We start from the raw sequence: 18,470 nt of genomic DNA, 5'->3' as shown, positions 1-18,470 counted from the left end.
TTTTAAAGGCCTTATGAATTCCCTCCCTCTTCTCCCCTCCCTTTTTTTGTCCTCCCCACTCCCCTGCTCCCCTTGGTTTATCCCTTCTAACTTTCTCAGAAGGGTTAGATAAGAGTTTTATTTCCTAATGGATAGTATATCTACTCTTCCCTCTCCGGGTTGATTACACTGAGAGTAAGGTTTGATTATTACCTCTTTATGCTCTCTTCCTCTCCTTCTTATATAGTATTTGTCCCCTCTCCCTCCCATGCCCTCTTTGTGTGTAATAGAATATTCTATTTTCTTATTCACTCAAGTTTCTCTTGGTGTCCCCTGCTATTCACCCCCTCTTTCCCATCCCCCATACCATCTTAGATTATTTAGTGTTCCACCCTCACCCTGTTAATTATTCTTCTGATTACTATAATATTGAATATTATAATAGTGAATAGAGTTCACTACAGAGAATTAAACATAACATTTCTCTACATAGGAATACAGATAATTAGATCTCACTGAGGCCCTTAAAAAGGCAAATTTAAAAATTATGTTTTCTTTCTTTCCCCTCTGTATCTTATTTACCTTTTCAGGTTTCTCTCGATTTTTGTGGTTGGATATCAAACTTTCCATTTAGCCCTGGTCTTTTCTGTGCAAATACCTGGAATTCTTCAATTTTGTTGAATGCCCATACTTTCCCCTGGAAATATATAGTCAATTTTGATGGGTAGTTGATCCGTGGTTGCAGGCCCAGCTCTCTTGCCTTTCTGAATATTGTATTCCAAGCCTTGCGGTCTTTTAGCGTTGAGGCTGCCAGATCCTGTGTGATCCTGATTGGTGCTCCTTGATATTTGAATTGTTTCTTTCTGGCTTCTTGTAAGATTTTTTCTTTTGCTTGGAACTCTTGAATTTTGCAATGATATTTCTTGGTGTTTTCCTTTCTTGATCGAATGCGACAGGTGTTCTATGAATCCTTTCAATGTCTATATTGCCCTCTTATTGTAGGACTTCTGGGCAATTTTGCTGAATTATTTCTGTTAGTATGGAGTCCAGGTTTCTATTAATTTCTGGTTTTTCTGGAAGACCGATTATTCTCAAATTGTCTCTTCTAGACCGGTTTTCTTGGTCTGTCACTCTCTCATTGAGATATTTCATGTTTCCTTCTATTTTTTCAGTCTTTTGGCTTTGTTTTATTTGTTCTTGTTGTCTTGAGAGATCATTAGTTTCTACTTGCTCAATTCTAGCCTTTAGGGATTGATTTTCGGCTATAATCTTCTGGTTTTCGGCCATAATCTTCTGGTTTTCGGCCATAATCTTCTGGTTTTCCTTTTCAATCTGGTCATTTCTGGTGTTCAATTTCTGAGCCTCACTTTCCAATTGCATGATTCTACCTTTTAAACAGTTATTTTCTTGCCAGATCTCTTCCATTTTCCTCAAAATCTCAGTTTTGAACTCTTCCATAGCTTGTGAGGAGTTTTCCTTATTTGAGGAGGGTCCGGATGCTTGTTTGTTCTCCTCCTCTGTTTGCTCGGTTGTCTGGATTTTCTCTGTGTAAAAGCTGTTGAGTGTTAAAGACTTCTTTTTCTTGTTGTTATTCTTTCTCTTCTGAACTTCCTGAGACTGAGTAGCCATTGTTAGCCCAGCAGCTTCTCAGATTTATCCTCGCGCTCAGTGTCTGTCCGCGGTCTATTGGCTCCTGAGGTCTGAGTTCTGGTTTTTTCCAAGGTCAAGCCCCCTGGTGGACCCCCTTGCTTGATCCTCTGCCGGAGGTTCCTTTACAAGTCTCAGGGCGCTGCTTCCACAGTCGTATACCCGTCCACACTGGTTCCCCACTTAGGCTTTAGTTCCTGGCTGTGTCTGCCTCCACCCACGCCTCCTCCCGTGCCTGCGCTCTCAGTCCGCGCTCTGCGTCCACTCTCTGCTCCCGCGCTCAGATTTCGCGTGTGTTTTTTGGCTTATTGGGGTCCTAAATCTTGCTGCTCTCAGGGAGCTGCCAATGACTCGATGGGTGCCCCAAACTTGCTCTATTTCTTTTTAGCTGGCTTCAGCGCTTTAGATGTTGTGTGTGGAGGGGGTGGGGGTGGGGTGGTTGCTCAGCCTGCGATTTGGTGAGAGCTGTTTCACCCCTTTATAACATGGAAATGCCTCGATTCCACATACCTTCCACGCTGTGCCCTGTTGTGGGGTTCCTCTGTTCGTCTGGACTTGTTTTTATGTCCCCTTGAGGAGTTTTGTGTGTTTCGGTCAGGAGAGGTTAAGAGCTGCTTCTTACTCTGCCGCCATCTTAACCCGGAAAAGGGGGAATCTGGATTTTTATTTGTATTGTTTGTTTATTATCTTGAATTATATGTATTTTATGTTGTACCTAGAAGGGGAAACTGAGGCAACTGAGAATAATACATCTGAAAAATTAAAAAAAGGGTGGACTGTGTAAGAGAATTGAGTGTTCTATTCTCAGGATGAGCATTTAGCTCACAAAGGTTAATTTGTTACCTTTTGTTGATTGAATACTCCAAGACAAGCTTAAAAGGGAGACTAATGAAAGACCAAGGGGGCAATGAACAGCCCGGTTGCTCACCAGACCTGACCTGAATTGGGTTAGAAGCATAGGTATTTGATTTAAAGGTCAAGGCCTGGTGCAGGGGCCTGACATGGGAGAGGGAAGAACGAACACACACACACACACACACACACACACACACACACACACACACACACACACGTACAGAGTTGCCATCAGGATTTTTTCCTTTAAGTCTCAAGCAGATATTTGAATCACAAGTTTCCACGTGCGGGAGGAGCCCAAGGTGGATGAGGTAATCAGTACAAGGGAGAGAAAGGAAATGTAGAAGATTTGGGGAAAAAATCAAACAGTTTATTGAAAAGACACACCCTATTGAAAAGACACACCCAGAAAAAGTTGCAACAGGTCATACATTGGAGCTGTGTAGTGACACTTGTTTCACATATCGAAATGTTCTGAAAGGGAGGAAGAAACAAACTTCCATGGAAAGGCCTCTAAGTGATATCAAGGAAAGTGTGGCAAAACAGCCAAAATTCAATGAAGGAAATTATGATAATTAAGTTAAGTAAAAAAATAGGAATTAAGTTTAGCAATAAAGTTACATATCATAAGTAATGTGTAAGGTCAGTTTTTCATTTAAATGTAGCATTAAGTATATAGAGAGTAAGTTATGATAAGCGGTAGCTCACGAAATGAAAAATTCTGCCAGCATCTTTGCCTGACCTTGAAAGTAAATAATATTTCATAAGCAAGTTTATTTACATTCTTATTATCTATAAATATATTTATTTGTTATTTATAAAGTACATTTTCATATTTAAAAGCATATAAAAAATTCATGTGGTTTTTTGCGGCTAGAATGGATTAATTGCATTTCCATTCATTTAAATGGGAAATGAGGAAATTCAATTTGACCCATGAGCAAATTAAGTTACGAGCTTGGCCGTGGAATGAATTAAACTTGTGTGTCAAGGTACCACTACATACACACACACACACACACACACACACACACACACACACACACACACACACACATATATATATTGCCTGTTTGCTGCTTTTTTTATATCTTTTTCCATTTGGACAATTCTGTTTTTTAGGACGTTCTTCTCTTTGAATTTTTGGCCTCTTTTACCAATTGACCTGTTTTTTAAAGTATTAATTTCTTTAGTATTTTTTGTTCCTCCTTTACCACTTTCCTATATCACTCTCATTTCTTTTCCCAGTTTTTATTCTACCTCTCTGTTTTGATTTTTTTAAATCCTTTTTGAGCTCCTCCATTAATTCTTTTTGGAATTGAGAGTAATTCATATTTTTCTTGGAGGCTTTGGATGCAACAATATTGACTTTGTTGTGTTCTTCTGATTTTGAGACTGCCCTGTCACTAAAACAAATTTCTATGTTGGGTTTCTTTTTTTTGTGTGTGTCTTTTGGCTTATTTTCCTGCCTTTTTCTTTTCTTTTAGTTTAAAAAGTTGCTAAAGTTGGGCTCTGTAACTGTGGTGAAGGGAACACCATTCCAAGTTTCAGGTTCTTTGTGCAGCTGCCTTCAGAGCTGGTCCTAAGGATTTTTCAGTTCTTCTAAGAGATATAATATAAGGAGAGGTGTGTTTAATACCCTCCCAGCCTGTGCTCTTATTTGTGATTAACCCCAGACACACTTTTATCCTTTGGAACTGTGACTAGGGTCCCCGATCCCCTGTGGCTGCAAGTGGTGGTATATGCTAGTGTTTCTCCTCACCTTGTGACTGAACCCCAGAGTTGCAACCCAGTCCTGCATATTGGCAATAGGACAAGAGTCTTGCACCCAGAGCCAGTAAAGGAATTCCTGTAATCTCCTTCTGAGTAGTTGTCTGACCTCCCCTACTATCTGTGGCTGAGAGTTCCTCAAGCCTTGGCTGCTTGGTTTCCTGTTGTCTTGGTTGGACCTGTCATGGTGCACTGTGCTCCACCTCTACCCTCATGCACTAGATCCCTCATGCTGGTCTTCTAAGTTGTTTTGGGCTAAAAAGTTACTTCATCTTGTCTTTTCATGGGTTATGCTGTTCCAGAATTCATCTTAAGGTATTATATTACTGCTTTTAGGAGGGTGATTTGGTAGAAATCAAATGGATTCCTTAACCTTCTCTGCCAGCTTGGCTCTAATTAAATGATTTTTTTTTCCTTCCCTTCCTCCTCACCTTCTCAACAGTTTGGTGGCAGAGGGGATACAGAGGGCTGGGCCTGGCAGCAAGAAGACCTAAGTTCAAATATAACTTCACACACTTACTAGTGTGACTCCAGACAAGTCACTTATTCTCTATCTGCCTCAATTTCCTCAACTATAAAATGAAGATCATAATAGCACCTATTTCACAGGATTGTTGTGAAGATCAAACTAGATAACATCTTTGAAAGCGATTAGCAAAGTGCCTGGCATGCAACAGGTGACTAATAAAAGCTTATTCTCTTCTCTTCGCACCCCCATAGACCTCCAAGGAACAGAAATCTACAACCTCTCTAAGGCAACCCATTCTACTTTTAAAAAGCTTGAATTTTTAAAGAGTTTTTCATGAGTATCCTAGATTTTTATCTTTGCAATATCCACCTGTTGTTCCTAGTTCTGTCCTTAGGGGACAAACAATAAGTCTAATCCCTCCCTTACACGATAGCCCTTCAGATAATGAGGACTGCTGTCATGTTCCTCAGTCTTCTTTTCTATAGACTAAACATTTCTAGCTTCTTCAGTCAATCATCATATTATAGACTCAAGGCCTTTTTTAAGCCAGAGCACCCAGAACTGAACATGGTGCTCCTAATGAGATCTGACAAAGGCAGAATACAATACACTTCTGTGTTCCTAAAATCTGTTCCTTTTAACACATACCTACAATTGCATGAAATGTTTTTTGCTGCCATATTGAGCCTTGTCTTTTGCAGTTCACTTAAACACCCTGATCTTTTTCAGAAGTATTTTTTCCTCAAAACCTTCCCCTTTTTCTAACTTTCCTATTACTGTCAAGGGCAGTGTTATCTTCCCTCCCACTCAGGTTAACAACCTAGGTATGGTCTTCAACTCCTTAAGCTCTTATTCCCTACTCATATAGCCACTGCTGTCAAGTCCTGTCGATTCTGTTTCCATAATGTTTCTTTTATATGCCTTCTCCTGTCTTCTGACACTGCCACCACCCTGGAACAAACACACATTATCTCATGCCAAGACTTTTATGATTGTTGTCATCAATTTCATTTCATTTTTGACAGTTTTAAGGACCTTTTTGATTGAAACATCTTGTCTTTACTCCCTATTGATAAGTACAAACTAAACCCATCAAAGTACATTCTCAGAATGCAGTTAAGCAACTCTACTTAATGGCATGATTGTGACTGAAAATAGACATCATTTTCCTCTTGTGTAATTTATCATTTATCCACAGAAAAGTTTATCCAGGTGTTAGTGAAGTATGTGTTAAACCCTTTCCCACTACTCTTCTGGAAAATATGGACAAATATGAGCTACATGAGAATTCATTTAGGGTAATTTGGAACCAACTGAATGGGCAAAACTAAAGAGAAGACAATAATGGTTCTCTTTCATCTTGGAATATTTCTTTTTAAGTCCCCCAAGCACCTATGCCTACCCCTATACTCTTTATTCTTTAATCAATGACTTCAAAGGCAGTGTTTTGTTAGACAGAAATCTGACCTCAGAACCAGGAAGACTTGGGTTCATGTCTCACCTCTCACACTAACTTTCTGTTGACAGTTGGCTGATCACTTAAATCTCTAAGTATTCTAAGTAAGTTAATTTTTTTTTAAAGAACCCTTACCTGTCTTTCAATCAATACTGAGTATTGGTTCCAAAGGTGAAAAGAGGTAAGAGCTAGACAATGAGAGCTAAGTGACTTGTCCAGAGTTGTACAGCTAGAAGTATCTGAGGTCATATTTGAACTCAGGACCTCCTGTCTCTAGGCCTAGCACTCAATCCACTGAGCCACCTGGCCATCTCCAGGTTAATTTTTTTTTTAAACCCTTAACTTCTGTGTATTGGCTCCTTGGTGGAAGAGTGGTAAGGGTTGGCAATGGCGGCCAAGTGACTTGCCCAGGGTCACACAGCTGGGAAGAGTTTGAACCGGATTTGAACCTAGGACCTCCCTTCTCTAGGCCTGACTCTCAATCCACTGAGCTACCCAGCTCAATCCACTGAGCTAACCCCCTCCAGGTTAATTTTTTTTAAAACTTAGAAAGACCTACACAAAATAATAGAGAATAAAATGAGTACAACCAAGAGAATGTTATGTACAGCTACAGAATTAATATTTGAAGAATGAATTGTGATTGTTTCTCTCCAGAGAAAGAAATGATAAACAGAAATACAAAAGCCATAAAATATATTTATGTACATTTATTGTTGTTTTTGAATGATGCGTTCTGTGGTACAGGGAGGGAAGAAAGGGGTTAAGATACCTGGGAATAAATTCTATTTTAAAAAATAACAACAAAAAACAAAATACATCTCTGTGAGAAAAAATAATAAAAATTTTTAAAAACAAAAAAAGTCTGCCCATCAGATTGAAGAAATGGGACGTCATTCATAGGCAGTGTTCCACAGCCACAGTCCCTCACTTCACAAAGGTCTTTGAAGCCAAGAATATTCATCATGCTTTTCTTGCTGCCACTTTCAACTGTTCTGTTGTTTCTTTCTGTTTACATTGTTGTAGTCATTGTCAATACTGATTTCTTAATTTTACTTTGTATCACTTCATGCAAGTTTTCCCATGTTATCTTGTATTTATCGTATATATCATTCTTACAGAAAGTAATGTTCTATTATACTCTGCACTGCATATTAATTAATGGACATCTATTTTATTTCTAGCTCACTGCTACTATTAAAAAAAGCCACTAGGAATATTTTAGTGTATATCAGGCCTTTCTTTGGTCAGTAACTATATGCCTTGCACTGGAATTTCTAGGTTAGTGGGAATGAATATTTTAGTAACTACCTTCAAATCATTACTTTTTGCTTTCTAGAATGGTTAGACCAATTAGCTCTACCAGTATGGCATTAGTGCCCATCTTTCCAAAACTACTTTAACATTCTCATCTTTTCTGATCTTTGACAATTTTCTGAGTGTGGGGTAATTTTTCTTATTATTTTTTATTTTTCTTCTTATTAGCAAGTTAGAGCAGCTTTCAGATAGATGTTAGTTTGTCTTTCTTCTTTTGAGGACCTTTTGTTCATATCCTTTATTTATTGGGGACCTCATTCCACTTTTCATTCGACTTTGTTTTGAATGCATTTGTGTCCTGGTAGGTTGAAATCTTCCTTATAGGCTGAAAGCTTCCAGGAGGTCAGGCTTGTCATATTTGTATCTTTCCTAGAAACTACTGTAATACTTTGTACAGAAGACAATAAATGTTACACTGAGCTATGATATACCTATTTGGAGAATAGAAACATTCAACACACATTTCTGTCTATTTTACCCTACTATTTTAACTTATTTTTCTTAATCCTTTTGTAACACTTAATCTAAAGGACTAAAAGGAAGTACAAAAAATAGAAGATAAAAAAGCTTTGTTGTATAACCATTTAGAAGAATGAGAGAAAATGAGTTAGCCTAATCTGTAATTAATTAACTGCATATAGGTATGGTTATCTGCTTATTTCCCTTGTTAACTCTTCTGACACTTTTATAAGTCATTGATTAACAGTCGAAAATAAATAACTTCATGAAGCAAAGAATATGTAGAGGAAAGAACACTAAGTTTAGTCAGAGAATCTTGATTAGAATGGGTTTTGCTTTTCTCTGTTTCTCTCTGTTCTGTTGCTTATGTTCACACATCATCTTGCATATTTTGGGATGTAAATTTTGTGAGAATAGGGACCATTGTTCTAGAGGTTCTATGTAAAGAAAAACTTGCTAACAATTGGTTAAACTCCAGAGAGGAATGAGTGAGCTTAGAAGCAGGGCAAAGAGCAAGTTATCTGAGTTTTCTAATAGCTAGATGACCTTTTCTTAGGAAGAAAGTCTTGTTCAAATATGGAGTGAAATAGATTGCAATATTTAGTAATAATGTCCTATCTGTGTTGTACTTTAGGTTTTTCAAAATGCTTTACCTACATACAATATTTTATTTGAGCTTCACAGTAGCCTGGTGAGGTAGATCTTACAAACTGATAAATGGCCTGTGAAGTTACTGCCAATTCTGAAAAAATTTTTAATTTCCTTAATTTGTATCAAAACTTCTCCTATACTGCAATATGCCTAGTGGCCTGCAAGGGTCATACTTTTATGTTGATATTAATGTAACCTGTCGTGGATTGATATAAGTACAAAAAAAATTTTTTAATTTAAAAATAAAGCCTTATCGATTGCTCTCAACCCTAGAAATATGCATCAAGTAAGTAGTCACTGAATCATAGTTCTCAGAACTTACAGGAAAATTAAAGTTCATCTATTCCAACTCTCATTTTATAGAGAAGTAAACTGAGGCTCTTAAAGAAAGGTAATATATCTTAGGTCCCATAGATGATTAGTGGTAGATTGGGTAAAAGGTCCCTGTGCTGTTTCTACTGCTCCATGACCCTTCCTTTCATCTGCTTTTTATACAAGGAAAGGTGTTTCTCACCTGCGGTAGCTGTAGATAACTGACTGGGCAGTTGGTACTATTTTTACTCTATGCTTAAGCAGAGCTCTATATGTGTAAAATCTCATAATTTCTCCAGGTGAAATGAAATATTGTTCTTTTCTGAAAAGGAAAAAGTTCATTGAAAACCTGTAAAAAAATGTCCTCCCCAGGAAAAATGTAAAATAAAAACAAACATTTTGAAACAGTAATGGTTCATATTTATATAACACTTTATACATTTCTCACAGTCCCACTATGGGGGGTGGTAGTACCTGGACTATTATTACCAACATTTCCTCAGTAAAGAAATTCTAGTAGTAGAATTTCTACTAGTAGGTTCTACTAGTAGTAATTCTAGTAGTAGAAAAAGCTTTTGCTTTTTACAATTTCTTTATTTTTTATTCATATTCATATTTTTAAAATTTTGAGTACATAAATACAAACAGTAAAAGCTTTTATCACCATAACAGAATTTCATGAATATGAAATAATTCTGGTCATTGATGGAAAAATTGTAATGATAATAGTTCATGTTTTTTGTTTAGATTTGGAAGAAATGTATGTACTACGCTAAGTGGTACATACTACAAGAATTACTGTTATTATTTTCCTTTTAAAGATGCGGAAATGTGAGGCAAAGACTTAAGTAAATTAGGAAACTCTGAGTTTAAATCCTACCCAAACACACACTGATTGTATGACTGTGGGCAAAGTCATTTAACCTTTCTGAGTCTCAATTTCCTCATCTTCAAAATGAGAATGATAATATAATCTTTTGTTGTTGTTTGTTCAGTTGGGTCCAACTCTTCATGGTCTCATTTGGGGTTTTCTTGGCAGATATTAAAGTGGTTTGTCATTTTCTTCTCCAACTCATTTTATTGGTTAAGTGACTTGCCCAAGGTCACCCAGCTAGTGCCTGAGGCCAGATTTGAACTCAGGAAAATGACTCTCTCCCTCTCCTAGGCCCCAGGACTCTCCACTGTACCACCTAGCTGCCCCATAGTAAAATCTGCCTCATAGATTTGTTGTGAAGATAAAATGAAATAATATGTAAAGTACTTTGCAAACCTTAAAGGTGTTGTGGAATTTGGTTTTTTTTGGTGGGGGGATATTGAGAGCTTATTGTACTTCCTGTTATTCCTCCATCTTGACTCTGCCCCTCTAGCCATTCTCATTGTCCTTGTTGTATACTGACCACTAATCCTATATTTGAAGTTTTCTGGTGCCCCCCCAGAGATCTCATTCATTCCTTAGTTTTAGTTGTTTGCTTGATTGTTGACAGTAGTGAATAGTTGTAGACAAGAAGGACATGTGTGTGTGTGTCTGTGTGTGTCTATGTGTGTGTGTGTGTATGTGTGTGTGTGTGTGTTGAAAGATATCTTAAGCTTTGTTTATTTTACCATAAACTGATATATGAAAAGGTCTCTGTAGAGTTAGAAGTCAGAAGACCTAAATTCTAATCCTGATTCTGATACTTATTAGCTATATGGATATGGCTAAATAATTTACTATCAGCTTCAATTTCCACAGCTTGTGAAATGGTCATAGCACTTGCATTACCTATATCACAGTATCTTATGAGGAAAATAAATACACTATAGACCAATGATGGTGAACCTTTTAGAGATGGAGTGCTAGGCCCCGCCCCAGCCCACCCCTGAGAACCAGTGCCATGCCCCACCCCCAGAGATTGCATACCTTGCCCATGCTTTGTCCTGCTCCCCCCCTTAACCCACATAGGGGAGAGAAGAAGCACTCCCATTGGGCTACAGCAAAGAGGGGCAGGTAAAGCAAGGAATGTCCTCAGTGAGTGTAGAGATAGGGAGGGGAATGGTCCAAGCTCTCTGCTCCCCTCCAGCTCTGCCTCCTGTGAGTTGCCCACCTCACCCCCTGTGCATTCCCATTGGGCTGCTGGACTGAGGGGTGGGGGATGTGAAAAATGTCATTAGACACGGTGGAGAGGAGGAGGAGAGCAGTTCTACTCGAGTCCCTCTGCCTTTCTAGCAACAAACTCTGGCAGGGGGGTGGAACGGCCACATGCCCACAGAGAGCACTCTGTGTGCCATCTTTGGCATCCATGCCATAGGTTTGCCATCGCTGCTATAGGTCTTTTAGAATTATAAACCGATATTGTTATAGTTCTTCCTTTAATTATTCTGATAAAATACTATTTTTATACTAATACAATTGAAAATTATTTTTCCTTATTGTTACTGTTTAGCAAAGTATTATCTCAAAGTAAAGCTAGAGGGAACCTAGGGAAGCAGTTAAAAGAGAGATAAAGTAACATCTTATGTACAGACTCAGGGAACTGGCCTTGGGATCACTAAACCGTTAGAATTCAATATGCATTTGGATTATTTCAGTCATCAACGATTCTGGAAAGTTTGCTTTTAATGTCTCCAAGGCAATTCTAATTTCCTTTAATTCATTCAGAATCAGAGACCCTTGGCATATATGCAGTTAGTGCAAGAGTTGGGAGTACTGATGTTCTAAAATATAAAATTATAGCTTTCAACACAGAAGCCTGGTTATAGCGAAAGAGCATTGATGTTGGAATTAGGGAACTGAGGTTTAGATCAAGCCCTTCTAGCTCTGTGATCTTAAGCAAAATGATTCCACTTTTTGAACCTTTGAAAAATGGGAATAGTAATATACTACCTATGTCACAGGATTCTTGTAAAGCGATTACTTTATACTTAAAGTATTATAGAAATTAGAAATATGGTTAATATTAATGTCTGTCTTTTCTAGTCTGAGTTAATCAGTCTCAGACAGTTCTATGATGTTACTTTCTAGGTTATGGAGACGCTCTTCAAGACTACAACAGAGACTGTTCTCTCAAATTGTCCAGAGGATGTTGAGCTTTTGCATAAATTCATAGCTCCTGGTCAAAAAGTAATCAGTATTTAATATTTAAATATTTTTTGGAAAAAATTAAGCGTTGGTTCCTACTAAGCAATTTACATTAACAGAAATAATTTTCTCTCTTTTTTTTATTAACAAGGACAAGCTAGAACAAATGCTGAAAAATAAGTTTTTAATGTAAGTAGATTTTAAATTTATTATCTAAATGATATCTAAATAAATCAAAGATTTGCTCAATTATATGCCCTCTTTCCACCAATGAAAGTAACAGCTCTTCTCTGCCTTAGTTGATAGTTTTATGAGTTGCTATGTCCAAAATATTTTATCACTTAATGGCCAGGTACCTGATGATGAATCTAGCTGTTTTGGGCCTTGGATAAAATATTCTGATTCCATGCTGTTAAACTGAAGCCTTTCCAGTTTGGTGACATTTGCCAGAACTTTCACCTCTGTTAATAGCCTGTAAGAACCTTGATTCAACTGCATATAAGTTAATTTTGATCAATTTGGTTTTAATAGCAAGTTACCTGATGTACCCAGTTATTTTATAATATTTATTTTAAGCTTTTATTTTTAAAAATTCATATTAATATATTTGGTTTTATATAATCTATATTCCAAATTTATCTCTTCCTCCAAAGAGCCATCCCTTACAAAAAAAGGGGAAAAGAGAACAAGTATAGCATTATTTGCAGTATTCCATACATGTAATCTTCTACTTCTGAAAAGAAAAAAGGGATGTGCATTCTCTTTGAGGCCAAGCTTAGTCATTATAATTTCAGTGTATTCAGTGTAAATTGTTTTGAAGTGTACTTTTCATTTATAGGATTGTTGTCATTGTTTTCCTGGTTCATAACTTATTTAGCCATTCTTTAATAAATAGAATCCAATTATTGTTAAAAACTAAAAACAATTTAAGATAATAAAATCTTCTTTTTGGTCAAAATTTAATTTGATTTTAAAAAAACAACTTAAGTAGAAAAGTAAAATGCCTTTACTTTATACTACTTGTAGTAGCCATCCCTGCCAGAAAAACTCAACTCAAAACTAGTTCACCTTGACATAATCTTCTCTCTTCATCCTTACTTTTCTTTAGCCATCCCACTCCAGACACTAACAGTAAAATTAATTTCTTTTCTCTGATTGAACAGGTATATTTTTGTACCTCAGAAAATTTCTGTTCTTTCTTTATTATTTGCCATTACAGTCTCATCTAAATTATCTAATAGTACTGAGCATGTGATACTGATCTGGACCTTGAAAGAAGCCAGTTGAAGAGAGTACCATATTAAAAAGAATCATTTAAATTTGGGAAAGAATGCCACTTGTATTTTATTTTTATTAATTTCCTTTATTTTTATGTTTTCCTTTCCCCTTCTTTTTCTAATCTATTCCAATTACCTACATTTCTGTTTTGAAACTAGTGCCCAATAATTTTGATAATTAATACTTTATATAGCAAGTTGAAGAATAAAAGTAATATTCTTTCATATGCTATCTTCCTATTTCTTGTTAATATTTTATCCAACTCCATAAAGCATCCCCTTTGGAAACTTGATTGATAAAGAATTAAATCTATGAGTTAATTTAGCTAGTTAGCATCACATTTTTATCATACTGACCTGGCCATTCCATAGTACATACGCCTCTAGTTTTTTAATTCTTTATTGTCTTAAAGAGTATTATATGATTACATTCATATAACTCTTGATCCTGCCTTGATAAATTGACTATCATGTATTATTTTTTAATTGTTATTTTGAATGGGTTTGGAGGGCTACCTGAAATGGATAAATGAGGGAGTAGACCATTGAAGAAAGATTAGTTAGTAGGAGACTATATAGTGGAGGAAGTTGGAAATGTTGGTTTTGAGGTAGAGGGCAATGGAAAGCTAGTGAAAGCTTTTGAGGACAAGAAAATATTGCCAATGTTTTGTTTTTTTTTAAGTCTCATAAATCCACACCAGGACTGGCTGCATAGGATCCGGAGTTACTATTAAGCACCTACTTTATGCCAGGCACTGTAGTAATTGCTGGGATACAAATTCAAAAAAAGAAAAACAGGCTTTTCCCTCAAGAAACTTACACTTTAATGGTGGAAAATTAAACATAAAAGAAGGCTGAAAAGGAGGGTAGGAGGGGAGTGAGTGAATCTGGGTGGGAAATGAGGAGAGTCTTTAAATGGAGATTGAAGAGTACATGGCTCCATTTTACAGTCTGGGTAGAGAGTACTGATGAGGTATGAGTTCCAAGACTGATTGGATGTTGCAGGATGATGAGGTTTTCAGAGGCATGGTAGACCAAGAAGTACAGTAGAGAAACTAGAGATAGTATAATAATTTCACCACTCTCCAATGAATAGAATCATGGATTGAAAATAAAGAAATAGTCATATCGATCCAACAAGTATTTATTAAGGACTTAATATGGGTCAAGTCCTAGGGGTACACTTAGAAGCAAAAAGAAAGATAGTCTCTGCCCTCAAGAAATTTCCATTCTAATGGAGAAAACATATAAAGGGAGCTGAAAAGCTGACAGGCTTAGGGAGAGTGGTAGAGATTCCCATTCTAGAAAGGTAATAGGGAGTCAAAAGGAGAGGTAGGAGAGGAATGAAGAATGAGTGGCCCATGCCCTTCTTCAAGATGGAGGTTCTTAGAGGCATTTACCAATATTACAGGGGAGTAAGTGGTCCAGGATGAGAAGTCAGCAGGCACTGAGGGAACTTACAAAGCTGAGAAGGCAGCTGAGGTGGTACAGTATAGCAAGTCAGAAGTAGAATTAGAGCATTAGATTCTAAAGTAATCCTGGAGATTATGGCATTATCTCCCTCTTTGAGTTTAATTATGAGGCAATATTCTTACCTATCTTAACCTTTTTTAGGCTATCTATATATTTGTAACTCTAGCATAGGAATTTTGTAGATTACTATTAGTAAGGTAGTGTTTTAGTACTTTAGGAGCTAAGTGTTTTCTATAATACAAAGTGATGACTTTTTTAATTTTAGTATTCAGCATACTAGGTTAGGATAAGGGAAATAAAGAAGTATCAACTACCATTTTAAAGCAAAAAAAAAAAAATCTATCCAGCCTTAAATAATCTCGAGATTATATTTCTCTGACTCACACTAATTTTAAGTCCAGTAAAGCCCAGATTTTTTGCTGAATTTTTGGACTCAGAAACAAGCCAAATCTATACATACTTTCCCATTGTTAGACTACATGCACTATTATTTTATTTGGACAAACTAGCTTCATTAACGGCTTTAAGACTAGTAACATGATTAATGGTACCTTTGTGGTATCTTCTTCTCCATATAAGAAAACATGCCAGTCTGAATTTCTGACTGTATACACTAATATACACACTAGAGATTCATAGTTTTGAGTCTTCTTTTTATATGGAACTGATCATGTTTGTTGAAGTTTATCAATTTCATAATAAAAGCATTCTGACTATTTAAGGAGACTGTATCTGAATCTCTCATCAATAGAGGCCTACTTTTAAGGGTCATTGATGGAGCAAAAGTAACCTAACTATATCTTGTTACTATTGTTTCTGCTATCTATTACCTAACTTATCTAAGGTAGTAAAGACTCTGTTAACTTATATTCTTTTATTCCTATTAGGATAAAAGAATTTAGATTTAGAATCTAAGAAATGATATGTTGACAAATGTTTAACAACTGGCTAGGCTATGGAATGAGGATAGGACAAGTTAGAAGGGGAGTGTACATATAACACATTTTTACATTTAATTTGCAATATTAACTTTTTGAAATCACTTTAAATCAACAGAATTAACAATAATAAATCAAGCTCTGATTTGTAGTGTTTGCCAATTTCTGAGGTATAAAATGCTAACACTGTAGTTTAACAGTTAGCCCTAACTCCAGTACACCCCTTAACCTGAGAGATCACTTAGTCCAAGGAGGCTTAATCCAAGAACTTTGTATAAATTTCCAGGAGTCTGTGAACTTGGATGGAGAAAAAACAAAACAAATTTATTTTCATTAACCTTTGATTTCCTTTGTAATCCTATGTATTGTATTTTATGCATTTAAAAACATGATTCTGAGAAAGATTTCTATAGGTTTCACATTCTGACTACCAAAGGGGTCTATGCCATAAACATTCCTCAAGCTTCTACTCTTTTCCCCACAGCATTTCTTATACAGAAGCTATAGAAATCTTAAAGAAGGCATCCCAGAATTTTACCTTCACTCCCAAGGTGAGTAATTATTTCCATGCTAATTAAAATTTAATTCCTATTCCTTTGTCTTCCTAGGGTTCCGACTTCATTATTTTCCACATGGCTGTTCTCCTGTCCTTAATCATTTTCTCCAGAAACTCATCATCCTATTAGATTATTTTATTTCTGAAACTAACACCTCCCCTGCCCCTAGGATTCCTCTCTCTCTCTAATTAGACAGGGTGGGCATCAGAATGCTCCTCTCAGATGCTTTGCTCAAGAAGAGAGCCCAGGACAGCCTGCTCATCATTTCCCACACCACCACTAGCCCTGATTTTCAGCCCCTTGTTTCTGCCTTAGATTGGGAGCCCCTCAACAGCAGGGACAAGCTTTTTCTTTCCTATGTGTCTAGCAATAATAAGCACCTAATAAGTGCTTATTGACTGATTAATCTTTTCTCCTCTTCAACTCACAAATCAATCCAATCCAGTATACATTAATTCAGTTCCTATCATGTGCCAGGTACTGTGCCAAGCTATAGGGGTACAATTAATAAAAATAAAGGCAGTCCCTCCCCTCCTTAAAGTAATTTCTCAATAACATTTTTTAAAATATTAGATAAATTTGCTTTGATTAATAGTCACAACTTCTTTTAAGAAGGAAAAATAAAGCAGTGAAGTAATAGAATTAAAGAAATAATTGTTTAGCCTGATGTAAAGGTGACTAAAAAATTATGAAAAGGGCTTGCCAAGTTTAAAAGCATAAAAAAAAACACTAAAAAGAAAAGGAAATCAAGAAGTGAATAGGGCCACCAGAGTAAGGAGATATGAAGACTTAAAATAGATGTTCTAGATCAAGATAATCTTCCTAATTATTTTCCAAGAGTCTTCAAAAAAGTACAGAAGTGTGATTTGGCACTTAAGAACTAAAAATGGGCTGAGAACCAACCATTTTCGAAAATTCATTCTTAAACATTCCTTGGCCTCAGCGTTGTAGTTCCTTTTCATGTCATTCATGTTTAAAAAGGTGTATTCTGCTGTTTTGTTTTATGGAGACCCTCTCCCCTTACTGTGACTTTTTTTTCCCATTCATTATAGTGGGGTCTCGATCTGCAAACTGAGCATGAAAAGTACCTGGTGAAGTACTGTGGCGATATTCCAGTATTTGTTATTAACTATCCTTTTGATCTCAAGCCTTTCTACATGCGAGATAATGAAGATGAACCTCAGCATACAGTAAGATGAGACACATACCTTTTCCCCAAGACCTGAATAGGGTGTCAGCATAGGGAAAGACCTTAGAACATAGAATGTCAGAATTAGGATGGTACAGCCTTCATTTAATAAATAAGGAAGTCAAAGTCCATATAGATTCTTATCTGTGGTTTAATCTCATTTAGCCTGTGGCATTCAAGTCAATTTAATATTGTTGGTCATGCTAAATACCCTTATTTAAGATCCATGAATAAAATTTCTCCCAAACATAATGAGAAAGTAAACTTCTCATTCATGTCAATCATTATTTTTTCCATGTTTGATGTGGCATCACATCATATAGAAATGGATCACTTCTAGCAGCAGATTGGCTTAGAAAATCATGAATTATCTATTGCCACAAATTATCTGTGTTTTATTGGATATTTATTTATTTTGTTATACATTTCCCAATTACATTTTAAACTGATTTTAGACTACACTTAGAAGTGTTGCAGGCCTTGAATTTGACACTTCTGGTTTTATCCAGAGTTAACAAGTTACTTAACACTATTGAACCAAGTCTTGCCCACCACCTGTTTGTTTAAATACAATTATTTTAAAATGCAAAAAACATTTTAAAGACCAGAGTATTTGGTAAAAATTGTTGGGAAAACTGGAAAGCAGTTTGGCAGAAACTAGTTATAGGCCAATAACTTACACCATTTACCAAGACAGGATCAAACTAGACACACAACCTAGGCATAAAAGGAAATATAAATCAATTAGAAGAACAGAGAATATGTTATCTATCAGACTTATGGAAAGGAGAAGAATTTCTGAATAAGCAAGAGATAGAAAGCATAATGGGATATAAAATGTATCATTCTTGAATACATTAAATTGAAAGGTTTTAGTACAAATAAAACTACCATAGCTCAAAACAACACTGAAATGTCATATCATACCTATTAGTTTGACTAAAATGCTAAAATGACAAATGTTGGAGGGGATGTAGGAAAATGTGGATTCCAATACACAATTGGTCGAACTGTGAACTGATCCATCCATTTTGGAGAGTAATCTAGTATTATGCTTAAAGAG

The 18,470-nt window shown here is 36.2% G+C and overlaps 1 protein-coding gene across 1 annotated transcript in view; it reads left to right on the top strand.

Moving 5' to 3' along the window:
- Positions 1-18,470, top strand: part of NARS2 (asparaginyl-tRNA synthetase 2, mitochondrial) — a 170,117-nt gene that overhangs the window by 112,076 nt on the left and 39,571 nt on the right. The window contains exons 8-11 of the mRNA XM_044668187.1: positions 11,917-12,015; positions 12,125-12,162; positions 16,146-16,212; positions 17,271-17,408. Of these exons, the coding sequence (XP_044524122.1) occupies positions 11,917-12,015; positions 12,125-12,162; positions 16,146-16,212; positions 17,271-17,408 (342 nt within the window). The remainder of the gene's footprint in view (positions 1-11,916; positions 12,016-12,124; positions 12,163-16,145; positions 16,213-17,270; positions 17,409-18,470) is intronic.

The sequence above is a fragment of the Gracilinanus agilis genome, chromosome 3 (assembly GCF_016433145.1).
Source record: "Gracilinanus agilis isolate LMUSP501 chromosome 3, AgileGrace, whole genome shotgun sequence".
NCBI classification, from domain to species: domain Eukaryota; kingdom Metazoa; phylum Chordata; class Mammalia; order Didelphimorphia; family Didelphidae; genus Gracilinanus; species Gracilinanus agilis.
The sequence above is the reverse complement of the archived record's forward strand: the minus strand, read 5'-3'. Positions and strand labels throughout refer to the sequence as shown.